The sequence below is a fragment of the Ovis aries genome, chromosome 7, assembly GCF_016772045.2.
Source record: "Ovis aries strain OAR_USU_Benz2616 breed Rambouillet chromosome 7, ARS-UI_Ramb_v3.0, whole genome shotgun sequence".
NCBI lineage: Eukaryota > Metazoa > Chordata > Mammalia > Artiodactyla > Bovidae > Ovis > Ovis aries.
The window spans coordinates 57,842,356-57,857,319 of record NC_056060.1 but is presented as its reverse complement, the minus strand read 5'-3'; the positions used below and the strand labels follow the sequence as shown (position 1 = coordinate 57,857,319).

The 14,964-nt window shown below is 36.6% G+C and overlaps 1 protein-coding gene across 1 annotated transcript in view; it reads right to left on the bottom strand.

The window, feature by feature from the left end:
• The window catches only part of TRPM7 (transient receptor potential cation channel subfamily M member 7), a gene marked incomplete at its 5' end in the record, with an annotated part of 91,028 nt that overhangs the window by 58,670 nt on the left and 17,394 nt on the right, over window positions 1-14,964 (bottom strand). Inside the window, 1 exon segment of the mRNA NM_001093785.2 lies at window positions 760-894. Coding sequence (NP_001087254.2) covers window positions 760-894 — 135 coding nt within the window.

Sequence of the window (14,964 nt, the reverse complement as noted above, 5' to 3'; positions counted from 1 at the left end):
AAGGCTAGAAATGACTGAATAGTACAAAGACATTACGAATGCAAAGGTAGAGATAAAGAGGTAGAAACTGATGAATAAAGGGAAACAGCTTAGCAGAGAAGTCAAAGTTAGATAGCTAGGATTTGGTCATAGTACTCCTCAAGTACTATTGGTAACGAAAAATTGTAAGAGTAGTAGTTATAAAAAAAAAAAAAGAGTAGTAGTTATTTACCTCTGAATGTTAGTGACATTAAATTTGAAACATAATGAGAAAAGCTTTGTAAAGGGAATAATTAGTTTTCAGGAGCTCTTTAAAAGAAAAAAATGAAAAACAGTATGTAAGCTAACAGTATATACCACAAGGTCAAAATCATAAATAGAAACAACAAAAAGGAGACATGAAAAAAGCAATGTGTAATTTCTCCATTAGTCAAAGGAAAACAAATTTGGTTAACAAATGACCACCAAGAAATAGAAGAAATACAATGGCTCTATGATTAAGAAGCGGATCTTACAAGTTTTAAAAGGGGGGTGAGGTGAAAGAAAGGGTTAACACTACATCTCTTTCCTATGTAGCTATGGTAACAGAGGAGGTCTCCAGAAACAGGGAAAGGGTCTTAGACTGTCATAAACAATCTATACAAAGACTGGGTATAATTTTTTCATGTAATCTAGTAAAATATTAAAGGTTTTATCAATAGGAATGAATATATTCAAGTAAAATGACACTTTCCAAAGATGATAAAACTTAGTCCACAAAGAAATTTAACATAAACTTACAGTGTTGTAAAGTTCTTCCAGTCTAGGAATGGTAAGGAATTTATGCATGCTTACTCCATTTTCAATAAGAAGTTTTACAAATGCAACTCTATCCATTACAAGAGCATCAAGCATAGCTTGTTCCAAGGATCCAACCTAAAACAGCATCAAAATTAATGAATATGTTTCACACATTCTGATTATACAAACAGTTCTAAATGCACGTCCTTAGGATTTACACATATTTATTCCTGAACAGATTTAAAACAAAATTAAAAAGATGCAAAATCTAGAAGGCTAGGACTTAACTATATAGGAAATAGATAAACAGACCTATCTAGAGTAGTATTCCCAAAAGAACATTCTGCAGAAGATCAAGGGTTACAAGGGGGTGGAGGTATAAGAAAGAATCCATCATCAAGTAAATTTGGGGGAAAACAGCTTAGAGCAATGATTTTTAGTGTTTAGGAAAGGTTTTTTTAGAGGAATCATTTTAATAATTAGGGGCCACAACTACATTTAGTGGACAGGGTCAAAAGACACCAGAAATCATGCAGTATGCTGGATAATCTCACTTATATCTCACACAACTTTTTGTTATCCTGTTAGACTCTAACAAATGAAAATCCAACAATTCTGCTTTACATATAAACACAAAGTATTGTCACAGACTTTCTAAAAATACAACTACTGCATAAGTCAGACAAGATTATATTTAGTTTTCTTTAGAATTTTAAGAGGTACCATTCACCATTAGAGAAAAATCACATCTCTAACAGCAGCACAACATGCAGCACTGTAGTTTAATACAACACGTGTACCAGTATTTGTGGCACTCCCCTGATGGCTCAGATGGTAAAGAATCTGCCTGCAATGCAGGAGATCCAGGTTTGATCCCTGAGTCTGGAGACAAGAATGGCTACCCACTCCAGTATTCTTGCCTGGAGAATTCCATGGACAGAGGAGACTGGTGGGCTAAGGTCCATGGGGTTGCAAACAATCAGATACGTCTGAGTGACTAACAACTTTTCAACACTTTTAATTGTTTACAGACTCTTTTAGAGACTTCAACAGACTCTAAATAAAATACCCTAAAATTAATGGAGACACAAATAAAGAAATTTCACCAAGAATCTAAAATCCATTAAAAACAATATTAGTATATTTAATACTATTGTTACATTAATATCTCAATAATATCCTATTGCTTTTGCATATTTTTAAATTTTTGATATCATATAATAAAAAAACCTCTGTGATGAAAATCAATACCAAATCATTAGCTTTTTTCACCTGTTGTTTTTTTAATCTTATTCCAATTCTATCTTCAGAAACTTACTATTTGAGGGAGAAGGCTGGAGGGAGGCTTTAGAGGGAGAGAGTATATGTGTATTTGTAGCTGATTCACACTACTGTAGAACAGAAATCAACAACGTTGTAAAGCAATTATCCTCCAATTAAGAATAAATTTTAAGAAAAGTTTACAACTATATAACCTCTTTACAGCAGCGTCTAGTACTTCTTCATTCAATCTATCATTGATTTCTATTATTTCACAAAGGGTATGGTCTCCAAAATCTTTTTTAAGTATAAAGACTAAATATTAATTAATGCCTTACACATGATGGATGGATGGAAGATATTTTCTGTGATTTTTTTCACCATTCAGTTCTACCTCATAACAAGGAATATATTTTGACATTGCACTTAAAAACAAGGCACAACTTGTAAGAATGTAACTTATTTTCTTATATATTAACAGTCTGTAACTTTTCATAGCATGTTATTCCTATTTTAGTGTACGATTACTTCCTACTTTCTCTTATCACATATAAATCTGATTTGCTATTAACTTATTCTAACATTAACAACATTTGCTCTATTGAAATATGTTTCTACTATAAATATTTTTCATTTCCCTATCTTCAATGTAATTAGGCCATTATAGTATTTTTCAAAGTATCTACCGAATTTCTTTTCCACATAATAAAAAAAGGTATAACAAAGTTTTTGTTTCAAAAAAGAAGTATTCTAGCCAACTGGGTTTATAATCATTGACCTAGAACAGTAACAAAGCCTGCCAAAATTTTCACACCTGAGGAAAAAAGGCTTAGTTAAAAAAAGAGTCTGTTTGTAGAACAGAATTTGTTTACATACTCAATGCATACTGAACTCCTATGTAAAACAACTGTCCTGCAGACTACGTTCAGGGTGAAGAAGCATAAAATCGAGCTTCCCAGGTGGTTCAGTGGTAAAGATTCTGCCTGCCATTGCAGGAGATAAGGGAGACATCGGTTTGATCCCTAAGTCAGGAAGATCTTTTGGAGAAGGGAATGGCAACCCACACTGGTATTCTTGCCTGGGAAATCCCATGGATAATGGAATCTGGAGGGTTGTAAGTCCATGGGGTCACAAAGAATCAGACATGACTTAGTGATTAAGCACACAGCACAAGCATAAAATCAAATAGATAATACTATGCAGAACAAATCTTTGAGATAAAACAAATATAAAAAGAAGGTAAAGGCTGTGTTTAAGCCTTTATATCTAAGATAAAAAAATCCAATGAAATTACGCAAGGGAATGAACAGTTGGTTTACTGCTGGAGTTTAACCATAGCTGATTAACATCAGTTTCTTCCTCTATAGTTTTCTAAGAGGGGAAGCAACTAAATAATTTTTAATTATTATTATAGAGAAAATATATTCCCATGATCAAAAAAACATCAAGTATCATAAAACAATATGAATGAAACTGTCCTTCCTTTGCTCCTCACCTCTGCAGATACATCCCACATTAACAGTTTCCAGTAAAATTCCTGACCACACAGGACATATAGATATGTATGAATTTGCCACTTATAAACAGAATTTGGCACAATTAAGATCACACTATGCATACCATCCTGCAATTTGCTGTTTACATTATGTAGCTAGAAAGGTACTAGCTCATCCTCTGTAAAGGCTAGATAAGTGTTCCAAGATATGGATGAACATTTAATTTATCAAGCTTTCTACTGATTCAGACATTTAACAAAAAATTGTGAAGCACTTACTATACCATAGGCTGTGAAGACAGCAGTGAACAAAACTGAAAAAATATTCTTGCTTTCGTAATTTACTTCCTAGGAGTACAGCAATAAACAAACAAATAGCTTTAATGCATTATGGATCAGGTGATAAATACTACAGGAAAAAATGGCAGAGAAACACATACAAAATGATGTCAAAGGGGACTGCTATTTAAAAAGGGTGAACAGTAAAAGCTAATTAAGAAGGAGACATTTCGTCTGAAGCCAGAGAAATAAGAACTTGCCAGCCCAGGTAGGAATCTAGGGGAATAATGCTCCAAACAAAGGAAATAGTAAGTACAAAACAGAGAGCAGAAGCATTTTTGGTATGTTGTAAGAACAATAAGGCCAACATGGCTATAAAATAGAGAGCAAAGGGAACAGTGGTAACAGGTAAGGTAAGAGAATAGATGATGAAAAGTAAAGGTGTGGACAATGTTAAGCCTTACAAGACATCATAAGGACTCTGGATTGTGGTCTGGGTAAATACAGTATGATACACTGTCTATCTGCAAAACAAGAGAAAAGAATGAGAATGAGGAAACCAAACAGGATGCTACTGAAACAATACAATACAAAAGAAGGGTGAGAGTAGATTGGACCAGGATGATAAAATTAGAAAATAGATGAAAGATTTACCAAAGGAATTGTTTTAACAGAAAAGTTAAAAATTAAACTTTCTTGTCTCAGAAAGTGGGAAGCTGTTGTGCCATTTACTAAGGTGAAAAGACTGCAGAAGAAAGTGGTCTAAACATTCAAGAAAACACTATAGTGAGTTTTCTTATACAAAGAACACTTTTTCTTTTTATTTTAACCTTTTAATCAATTTCACCCATTTTGCCCACCACCCACATCTGCCTCTGGCAATTACCAATCTGGTCTCTGTACCCATGAGCTTTTTTTTTAAATTCCACATATAATCCATATGATAAGAGACATCACACAGTATTTGTCTTTCTCTGACTTATTTCACTTAGCACAATGCTCTCAGGGTTCATCCATGCTGCAAATGGTAAGAATTCATCTCTTTTACAACAAGGTAAAATTGCTCTATACACACATACACATGATTTCTTAATCCGTTCATTTTCTGACGGACACTTAAGAGTGTTTCCGTTATTTTGACTGTTTAAACAATGCTGCAATGAACATGAGAGTGCAGGTATCTTTTTTTTCTTTTTCTTCAGCTAAACACCCACAGGTAAAATTACTGGATATGGTAGCTTAATTATTTAATTTTTTGAGGAATCTCCATGATATTTTTCATAGTAGCTGCAACAACTGTGCACAAGCGTTTCCCTTTCTCCAGATCCTCAACAAAACGTTATTTATCTTCTTTTTAAAATCTTTTTAATAATAGCTACTGTAGCTATTTCAAATCCTGAAAGATGATGCTGTGAAAGTGCTGCACTCAATATGCCAGCAAATTTGGAAAACTCAGCAGTGGTCACAGGACTGGAAAAGGTCAGTTTTCATTCCAATCCCAAAGAATGCTCAAACTACCACACAATTGCACTCATCTCACATGCTAGTAAAGTAATGCTTAAAATTCTCCAAGCCAGGCTTCAGCAATACGTGAACTGTGAACTTCCTGATGTTCAAGCTGGTTTTAGAAAAGGCAGAGGAACCAGAGATCAAATTGCCAACATCCGCTGGATCATCGAATAAGCAAGAGAGTTCCAGAAAAACATCTATTTCTGCTTTACTGACTATACCAAAGCCTTTGACTGTGTGGATCACAATCAACTGTGGAAAATTCTGAAAGAGATGGGAATACCAGACCACCTGACCTGCCTCTCGAGAAATCTGTATGCAGTCAGGAAGCAACAATTAGAACTGGACATGGAACAGACTGGTTCCAAATAGGAAAAGGAGTACGTCAAGGCTGTATATTGTAAACCTGCTTATTTAACTTCTATGCAGAATACATCATGAGAAACGCTGGGCTGGAGGAAGCACAAGTTGGAATCAAGATAGCCAGGAGAAATATCAATAACCTCAAATATGCAGAAGACAACACCCTTATGGCAGAAAGTGAAGAGAAACTAAAAAGCCTCTTGATGAAAGTGAAAGAGGAGAGTGAAAAAGTTGGCTTAAAGCTCAACATTCAGAAAACGAAGATCATGGCATCCGGTCCCATCACTTCATGGCAAATAGATGTGGAAACAGTGTTAGATTAGACTTTATTTTGGGGGGCTCCAAAATCAGTGCAGATGGTGACTGCAGCCATGAAATTAAAAGATGCTTACTCCTTGGAAGGTAAGTTATGACCAACCTAGATAGCATATTAAAAAGCAGAGATATTACTTTGCCAACAAAGATCTGTCGAGTCAAGGCTATGGATTTTCCAGTGGTCATGTATGGATGTGAGAGTTGGACTGTGAAGAAAGCTGAGTGCCGAAGAATTGATGCTTTTGAACTGTGGTGTTGGAGAAGACTCTTGAGAGTCCCTTGGACTGTAAGGAGATCCAACCAGTCCATTCTGAAGGAGATCAGCCCTGGGATTTCTTTGGAATGATGCTAAAGCTGAAGCTCCAATACTTTGGCCACCTGATGTGAAGAGCTGACTCACTGGAAAAGACTCTGATGCTGGGAGGGATTGGGAGCAGGAGGAGAAGGGGCGACAGAGGATGAGATGGCTGGATGGCATCACCGACTCCGGTGATGAGTTTGAGTAAACTCCGGGAGTTGGTGATGGACAGGGAGGCCTAGCGTGCTGCGATTCATGTGGTTGCGAAGAATCGGACATGATTGAGCAACTGAACTGAACAGAACAGGTGTGAAGTGATAGTTCATTGTGGTTTTGATATGCATTCCCCTAATGATTAATAATGCTGAGCATCTTTTCACGAACATATTGGCTATTTGCGTGCCTTCTTTGGAAAAGTATCTATTCAGATTTTCTGTCCATTTTTCAGTTGGGTTTCTTGGTTTTGTTTGATTTTTGTTTTTGCTTCCCTTTATGTATTATGTATATTAGTCACTTATCAGATTTATGATTTGTAAATATGTTCTTCCAGTGAGTAGGCTGCCTTTTCATTTTGTTGATGTTTTCTTTTGTTGTGCAGAAGATTTTTAGTTTGAGGTAGTCTTACCTGTTTGCACTTTTAGGTTTTGCTGTTGGTGTGATTAAAAAAATCATCACTAAAATCTGTCAAGGAGCTTACCACCCATGTAATCTTCTACAAGTTTTATGGTTTCAAGTCTTATGTTTAAGTCTTCGACCCATTTTGAATTGATTTTTGTGTGGGGTATAAGACAGTGGTCAAGTTTCAGTCTTTCATGCAACTGTCTAGTTTTCCTAACCCAAATAATTAAAAAACACTGCCCTTTTCCCTTTGTATAGTCTTGACTACTCTGTCATAAATTAATTGACATAATATGTGCATGAGTTTATATCTGGGCTCTCTATTCTGCTTCACTGATCTATGTATCTATTTTTATGCCACCATCATGTTTAAATTACTACAGCTTTGTGAAAAGTTTGAAGTCAGGCAGCATAATGCCTTCAGCTTTATTCTTCTTTCTCAAGACTCTTTCAGCTACTTAGGATCTTCAGTGGTTCTATACAAATTTTAGAATTGCTTCTTTTATTTTTGTGAAGCCATTGGAACTTCGATAGGGACTGCACAGAATCTACAGATTCCTTTTAGTGCAGACATTTTAGCAATATTGATTTCTATCAATTAGCATGAAATATCTTTCCATTTCTGTATACGTTCTTCAATTTCTTTCATCAACATATTCTAGTTTTCGGTACATACATCTTTCACTTCCTTGGCTGAATTTATTCCTAGGTAATTTATTCTTTTTGATGCAATTGCGAATGAAATTTTCACACAATCAGTTCAGTTGCTCAGTCATGTCTGATTCTTTGTGACCCCATGGACTGCAGCATGCCAGGCTTACCTGTCCATCACCAACTCCCAGAGTTTACTCAAACTCCTGTCCATTGAGTCAGTGATGCCATCCAACCATCTCATCCAGTCATCCCCTTCTCCTCCCGCCTTCAATCTTTCCCAGCATCAGGGTCTTTTCCAATGAGTCGGTTCTTCGCATCAGGTGGCCAAAGTATTGGAGTTTCAGCTTCAACATCAGTCCTTCCAATGAACACCCAGGACTGATCTCCTTTAGGATGGACTGGTTGGACCTTCTTGAAGTCCAAGGGACTCTCAAGAGTCTTCTCCAACACCACAGTTCAAAAGCATCAATTCTTCAGTACTCAGCTTTCTTTATAGTCCAACTCTCACATCCATACATGACTACTGGAAAAACCATAGCTTTGAGTAGACAGACCTTTGTTGGCAAAGTAATGTCTCTGCTTTTTAACATACTGTTTAGATTGGTCATAACATTTTTTCCAAGGAGCAAGCATCTTTTAATTTCATGGCTATAGTCACCATCTGCAGTGATTTTGGAGCCCCCTAAAAGAAAGTCTTTCACTGTTTTCATTGTTTCACTATCTATTGGTCATGAAGTGATGGGACTGGATGCCATGATCTTAGTTTTCTGAATGTTGAGTTTTAAACCAACTTTTTCAGTCTCCTATTTCACTTTCATCAAGAGGATCGTTAGTTCCTCTTTGCTTTCGGCCATAAGTGTGGTGTCATCTGCATATCTGAGGTTACTGGTATTTCTCCTGGCAATCTTCATTCCCGCTTGTGCTTCATCCAGTCCAGCATTTCACACAATAGATTTATGCATATTGATTTTGTATCCTGCAACTTTGCTGAACTCACTAGCTCTAACAGCTTTTTGGTGAAGTCTTTAGGGTTTTTTACATATGGTATCATGTCATCAGCAAAGAGTGACAATTTTACTTCTTTTCCAACTTATATGCCTTTTATTACTTTTTCTTGCCTAACTGCTATAGTGAGGGCTTCCAACACTATGTGCAATAAAAGCAGGAAGAGTGCTTTATTCCTTAACTTAGAGGAAAAGCTTTCAACTTTTCATCATTGGGTATGATGTTAGCTGTAGGTTTGTCATATATGTCTTTATTATATTGAAGGATATTCTCTCCATACCTGCTCTGTTGAGTCTTTATCATAAACAAATATAGAATTATGTGAAATACTTTTTCTGCATCTATTGAATTGATTACACAATTTTTATCATTCACTTTCTTTTTAAAATAATTTTATGTATTTTTGGCTGTGCTGGGTCATCACTGTTGCATGGGCTCTTCTTTAGTTGCAGCGAGTGGGGGCTACTCTCTAACTGTAGTTTGTGGGCTTCTCATTGTGGTGACTTCTCTTGTTGAAGAGCACAGGCTCTAGGGAACATGGGGCTTCAGTAGTTGTGGCACATGGGCTCAGCAGTTATGGTTCCGAGCTTGAGGGTATAGACTCAATAGTTGTGATGCATGTGTTTAGCTGGTCTAGAGCATATGGGATCTTCCCAGATCACAGATCGAACCTGTGTCTCTTGCATTGGCAGGTGGATTCTTTACCACTGAGCCACCAGGGAAGCCCTTATCACTCATTTTTTGTGATGTATCATGCTGATTGATTTGTAGATCTCCAGAATAAATCCCACCTGATTATGGTATACTGTTGAATTCACTTTCCTAAGATCTTCTCTCAAAAGTTGTTGTCTGAGCAGCTGGGTTCCATAAGTCTGAATCTGGATGCTAAAACACTCCCCTTAGGGACACTAAAAGGTACTGGGACACTCTCAACTACTGGGAGCTAGTAAAAATATAATACACTGCATGAAGAAGCAGAAAGGTTTGAGAGAGAACAAAAAGCTGGGGCAAAGTTGACTGACAAGGTTCATCCCCTACACAAGGCCACCTCTTCAACACTAAAGAGCTGGGGGATTTCCCTGGCAGTCCAGTGATTAAGATGCCATGCTTCCAGTGGTGTGGGTTTGCTTCCTGGGTAGGGAACTAAGATTCTGCACACACCACATGACCAAGATAAAAAAACACAATTGGAAGAGATGGTTATTTCATCTACTGTATAGAAACCAGTACAGAGTCAAGTAAAATAGAGAAATATGTTCCAAATGAAAGAGTAAGAAAAAACAATGAAATGGAGGTAAGTAATTTACCTGAGAAAGACTTCCAAGTAATTATTATAAAGATGCTTACCAAACTGTGGAGAAGAATGAACACAGCAAGAACTTCAATGAGAGATGGAAAATCTAGGACTGTATCAACCAGAAGTCAAAGAACTGAAGAATAAAAGACTGAAGTGAAAAATACACTAACAGGGTTCAACAGCAGACTAGAGGAAGCAGAAGAAAGGATCAGTCAACTTGAAGATAAAGCAGTAGAATTCACCCAATCAGAGTAGCAAAAAGAATTTTTCAAAAAGTTAAGTTACCTTAAGAAACTTACGGGACAATATCAAATTGACTTAACACATTTTAGGTTCCCAGAAAAAGAGCAAGACAAAAGGGCAGAAATCATATTTGAAGAAATAATGACTGAAATGTCCCTAATCTCAGGAAGAAAACAGACATCCAGATACAGGAGGATCAGAGAGTTCCAAATAAGGTGAACTGCAAGGAGATCCAACCAGCCCACCCTAAAGGAGATCAGTCCTGGGTGTTCATTGGAGGGACTGATGTTGAAGCTGAAACTCCAATACTTTGGCCACCTGATGCGAAGAGCTGACTTATTTGAAAAGACCCTGATGCTGGGAAAGATTGGGGCAGGAGGAGAAGGGGACGACAGAGGATGAGATGGTTGGATGACATCACTGACACAATGGACATGGGTTTGAGTGGACTCTAGGAGTTGGTGATGGACAGGGAGGGCTGGTGTGCTTGGGTTCATGGGGTTACAGAGTCAGACACAACTAAGCAACTGAACTGAAACTAATAGAGACTTTCACAGAGATACATAACTGAAACGCCAAAAGTTAAAGACAAGGAGAGGATATTATAAGCAATAAGAAAGAGAGACTTTTCCAAACTAGCAAAAAATAAAGGGGTCTATCACTACTAAACCAGCCTTTCAAGAAATGTTAAAGGAGCTTCTTCTAAGCTGAAAAGAAAAGGTGGTACTTAGTAATAAGAAAACATATGAAAGAATAAATCTCAGTGGAAAGGTAAATATACAGTAAAAATAGTAAATTAATCACTTATGAAGTCAGAATAAAGGTTAAAAGACAAAAGTAGTAAAAACAGCCACGATTACAGTTATTAGTTAAGAGAAACTCACAGTAAAAAGATGTAAAATGTGACATGAAAAACAAAACAGGATGGGTAATATGAAAATGTTAGGATTTAGAATGGGATCAAAGAAGTGGTTATTAATATAAAACAGACTGTTAAGAGATATAAATTATCTGTAACTCTCATGGTAACCACAAAGCAAAAAGCTACAGTAAATATGCAAAACATAAAGAGAAAGGAATATAAATATATCATTAAAGAAAGTCATCAAACTATAAAAGGAGAGGAAGAGGAAAAAAAGAAAAGAACAGAGAGGAATTACAAAACAGCCAGAAAACAGTTAACAAAATGTCAGTAAGTACAATACTTATAATAATTAATTATTTTAAATGTAAATGGACTAAATTCAACAATTCAAAGACAAAGAGTAGCTAAATGAATAAAAATGTAAGCCCCTATCTACATGCTGTCTATAACAGACTCACTTTAAATGTAAAGACACACAAACAGACTGAAAGTAAAGAAATGGAAAAGGATATTCCATGCAAATGGAAACCAAACAAAAGCTTACCTATATCATACAGAGGAGAGTTAAAAAAAAAAAAACTGCAATAAGAAACAAAGATGGATGGTACATAATGTTAAAGTGGTCAATTCAACAAGAAGACACAACATTTGTAAATATTTTTGTACCTAACATGGGAGCACCTAAATGCATAAAGCAAATAGTAACAGACTTAAAGGAAGAAACAGACAGCAGTACAAAACAATAGCCACTTACATAAATGATAGATCATTCAGATAAAAATCAGTACGAAATCATAAGCCTTAAATGACAAAATAGACCCAAGGATTTAATACAGATATACCGAAAGTTCCTTCCTAATAGCAAAAAATACACATTCTTCTACAGTGTACACAGAAAATTTTATAGGACAGACAATGTTAAGCCACAAAACATGTCTTAATAAGTTTAATAAAACTGAAATCATATCAAGCATCTTTTCTGGCCACAATGATATAAAACTAGAAATCACACAAAGAAAACTGGAAAATTTTAAAATGTGTAAAGATCAAACAACATACTACTCAACAACAAATGGGTCAAAGAAGAAATCAAAATAGAAATAAAAAATATCTTGAGACAAAAATGAAACTATGACATACCAAAAATTTATGGTATACAGCAAAAGCAGTTCTAAAACGTAAGTTCACAGCGATAGAACAAAAAATGTCTCAAACAACATAACTTTATACTTCAAGAGACCAGAACAGAAAAGAATTAATGATACTCAAAGTGCAGATAGAAGAAAGTAACAAAGATTAGACAGATATAAATGAAACAGGTTGAAAAGACAACTATAATGAAACTAGAGCTAGTTCTTCAAAAAGATAAAATTGAAAGCCCAAACATTTAGAACTTAAAAGCTTTTGTAAAGCGAAGGAAACCATCAACAAAACAAAAAGACAACCCTCAGAATGGAGGAAAATATGCAAAGCAACTGTGCATGCATGCTCCATTGTCTCTGATTCTGTGACCCTACAGACTGCCAAGCTCCTCTGTCTGGGGTTGCCATTTTCTCCTTCAGGAGATCTTCTCCACCCAGGGACTGAACCTGCATCTCCTGCATTGGCAGGCAGATTTTTTACCACTGTGTCACCTGAAAAGCCAATTATTAGGGAAATGCACATCAAAACTACAATGAAGTATCCCCTCAACTGGTCAGAATGGCCATCATCAAGAAATCTACCAAGAATAAATGCTGGAGACATTGTAAAGAAAAGGGAACCCTCTTGCACTATTGGTGGTAATATAAACTGATACAGCCATGATGGAGAATAGTATGGAGGTTCCTTAAAAAACTGAAAATAGAACTACCATAATGACTCAACAATATCACTATTGGGCATACACTTAGAGAAAAATCATAGTTCAAATAGACATTTGTACCCCACTGTTCACTGCAGCATTATATGAAACAGCATTATACGAAACAGCCAAGACGTGGATAAAGAATATGTGCTACATATATATATATGGTGAAATATTACTCAGCCATAAAAAGGGATGAAATTGAGTCATCTGTAGTAATGTGACTCAACCCAGAGTCTGTCATACAGAGTGAAATCAGTCAAAACAACAAATGCTGTTTATTAACGTATATATAAGGAATCTAGGAAACTGGTACAGATGAACCTATTTGCAGGGCAGGAACAGAGGCACAAATATAGAAAATAGACATGTATGAACACAGAGGGGGAAGAGAAGGTGGGACGAATTAGGAGTGTGGCACTGAAAAATATACATTACCATCTGTAAAACAGATAGCTGGTGGGAAGCTGCTGTACACAGGGAGCTCAGCATGGTGCTCTGTGATGACCTGGAGGAATGGGATAGGGGGAGTGGGAGAGAGGCTCAAGGAGGGGATATATGTGTGCATATGGCTAATTCTCTTTGTTGTACAGCTTCCACTGACACAACAGTGTCAAGTAATTGTAATTCCAATTAAAAAAGAAACTGACAAGCCTTTAGCTAGACTCAAGAAGAAAAACAGAGAGGACTCAAATAAATAAAAAATGAAAGAGATATTACAAATGATACCAGAGATATAAAGGAACATAAGAGGTTAACTGGAATGCCATCACCTCCACTAGCTTTGTTCGTAGTGATGCTTTCTAAGGCCCATTTGAATTCACATTCCAGGATGTCTGGCTCTAGGTGAGTGATCATACCATCATGATTATCTTGGTTGTGAAGATCTTTTTTTGTACAGTTCTTCCCTGTATTCTTGCCACCTCTTCTTAATATTTTCTGCTTCTGTTAGGTCCATACCATTTCTGTCCTTTATCGAGCCCATCTTTGCATGAAATGTTCCCTTGGTATCTCTAATTTTCTTGAAGAGATCTCTAGTCTTTCCCATTCTGTTGTCTTCCTCTACTTCTTTGCGTTGATCACTAAGGCAGGCTTTCTTATCTCTTCTTGCTATTCTTTGGAACTCTGCATTCAGATGCTTATAGCTTTCCCCTTCTCCTTTGCTTTTCACTTCTCTTCTTTTCACAGCTATTTGTAAGGCCTCCCCAGATAGCCATTGTACTTTTTGGCATTTCTTTTCAATTGGGATGGTCTTGATCCCTGTCTCCTGTACAATGTCACCAACCTCAGTCCATAGTTCATCAGGTACTCTATCTATCAGATCTAGTCCCTTAAAACTATTTCTCACTTCCACTGTATAATCATAAGAGATTTGATTTAGGTCATACCTGAATGGTCATGTATGGATGCAAGAGCTGGACTGTGAAGAAAGCTGAGCACTGAAGAATTGATGCTTTTGAACTGTGGTGTTGGAGAAGACTCTTGAGAGTCCCTTGGACTGCAAGGAGATCCAACCAGTCCATTCTAAAGGAGATCAGCCCTGGGTGTTCTTTGGAAGGAATGATGCTAAAGCTGAAACTCCAGTACTTTGGCCACCTCATGCGAAGAGTTGACTCATTGGAAAAGACCCTGATGCTGGGAAGGATTGGGGGCAGGAGGAAAAGGGGACAACAGAGGATGAGATGGCTGGATGGCATCACCGACTCCACGGATGTTGAGTTTGAGTGAACTCCGGGAGATGGTGATGGACAGGGAGGCCTGGCGTGCTGTGATTTATGGGGTCGCAGAGAGTCAGACACGACTGAGCGACTGAACTGAACTGAAGAGGTTAACATAAAAATTATATGCCAAAAAACTGGACAACCTAGAAGAAACAGTTAAATTCCTAGAAACATAAACTTACCAAAACTGAATCATGATGAAATAGAAATTGTGAACAGACTAATTAGGAATAAGGACCAGATAGCTTCACTAGTAAATTTTACCAAACATTCAAAGAAGAATTAATACCAATCCTTCTCAAACTCTTTCAAATTTATCTTATGAACCCAACATTACTCTGAGCCCAAAATCAGACAAGGATGCCAGAAGAAAAGGCAATTACAGGAAAACATTCCTTACAAACATAGATGCAAGTTATAGAATTTTTAGAGATCTA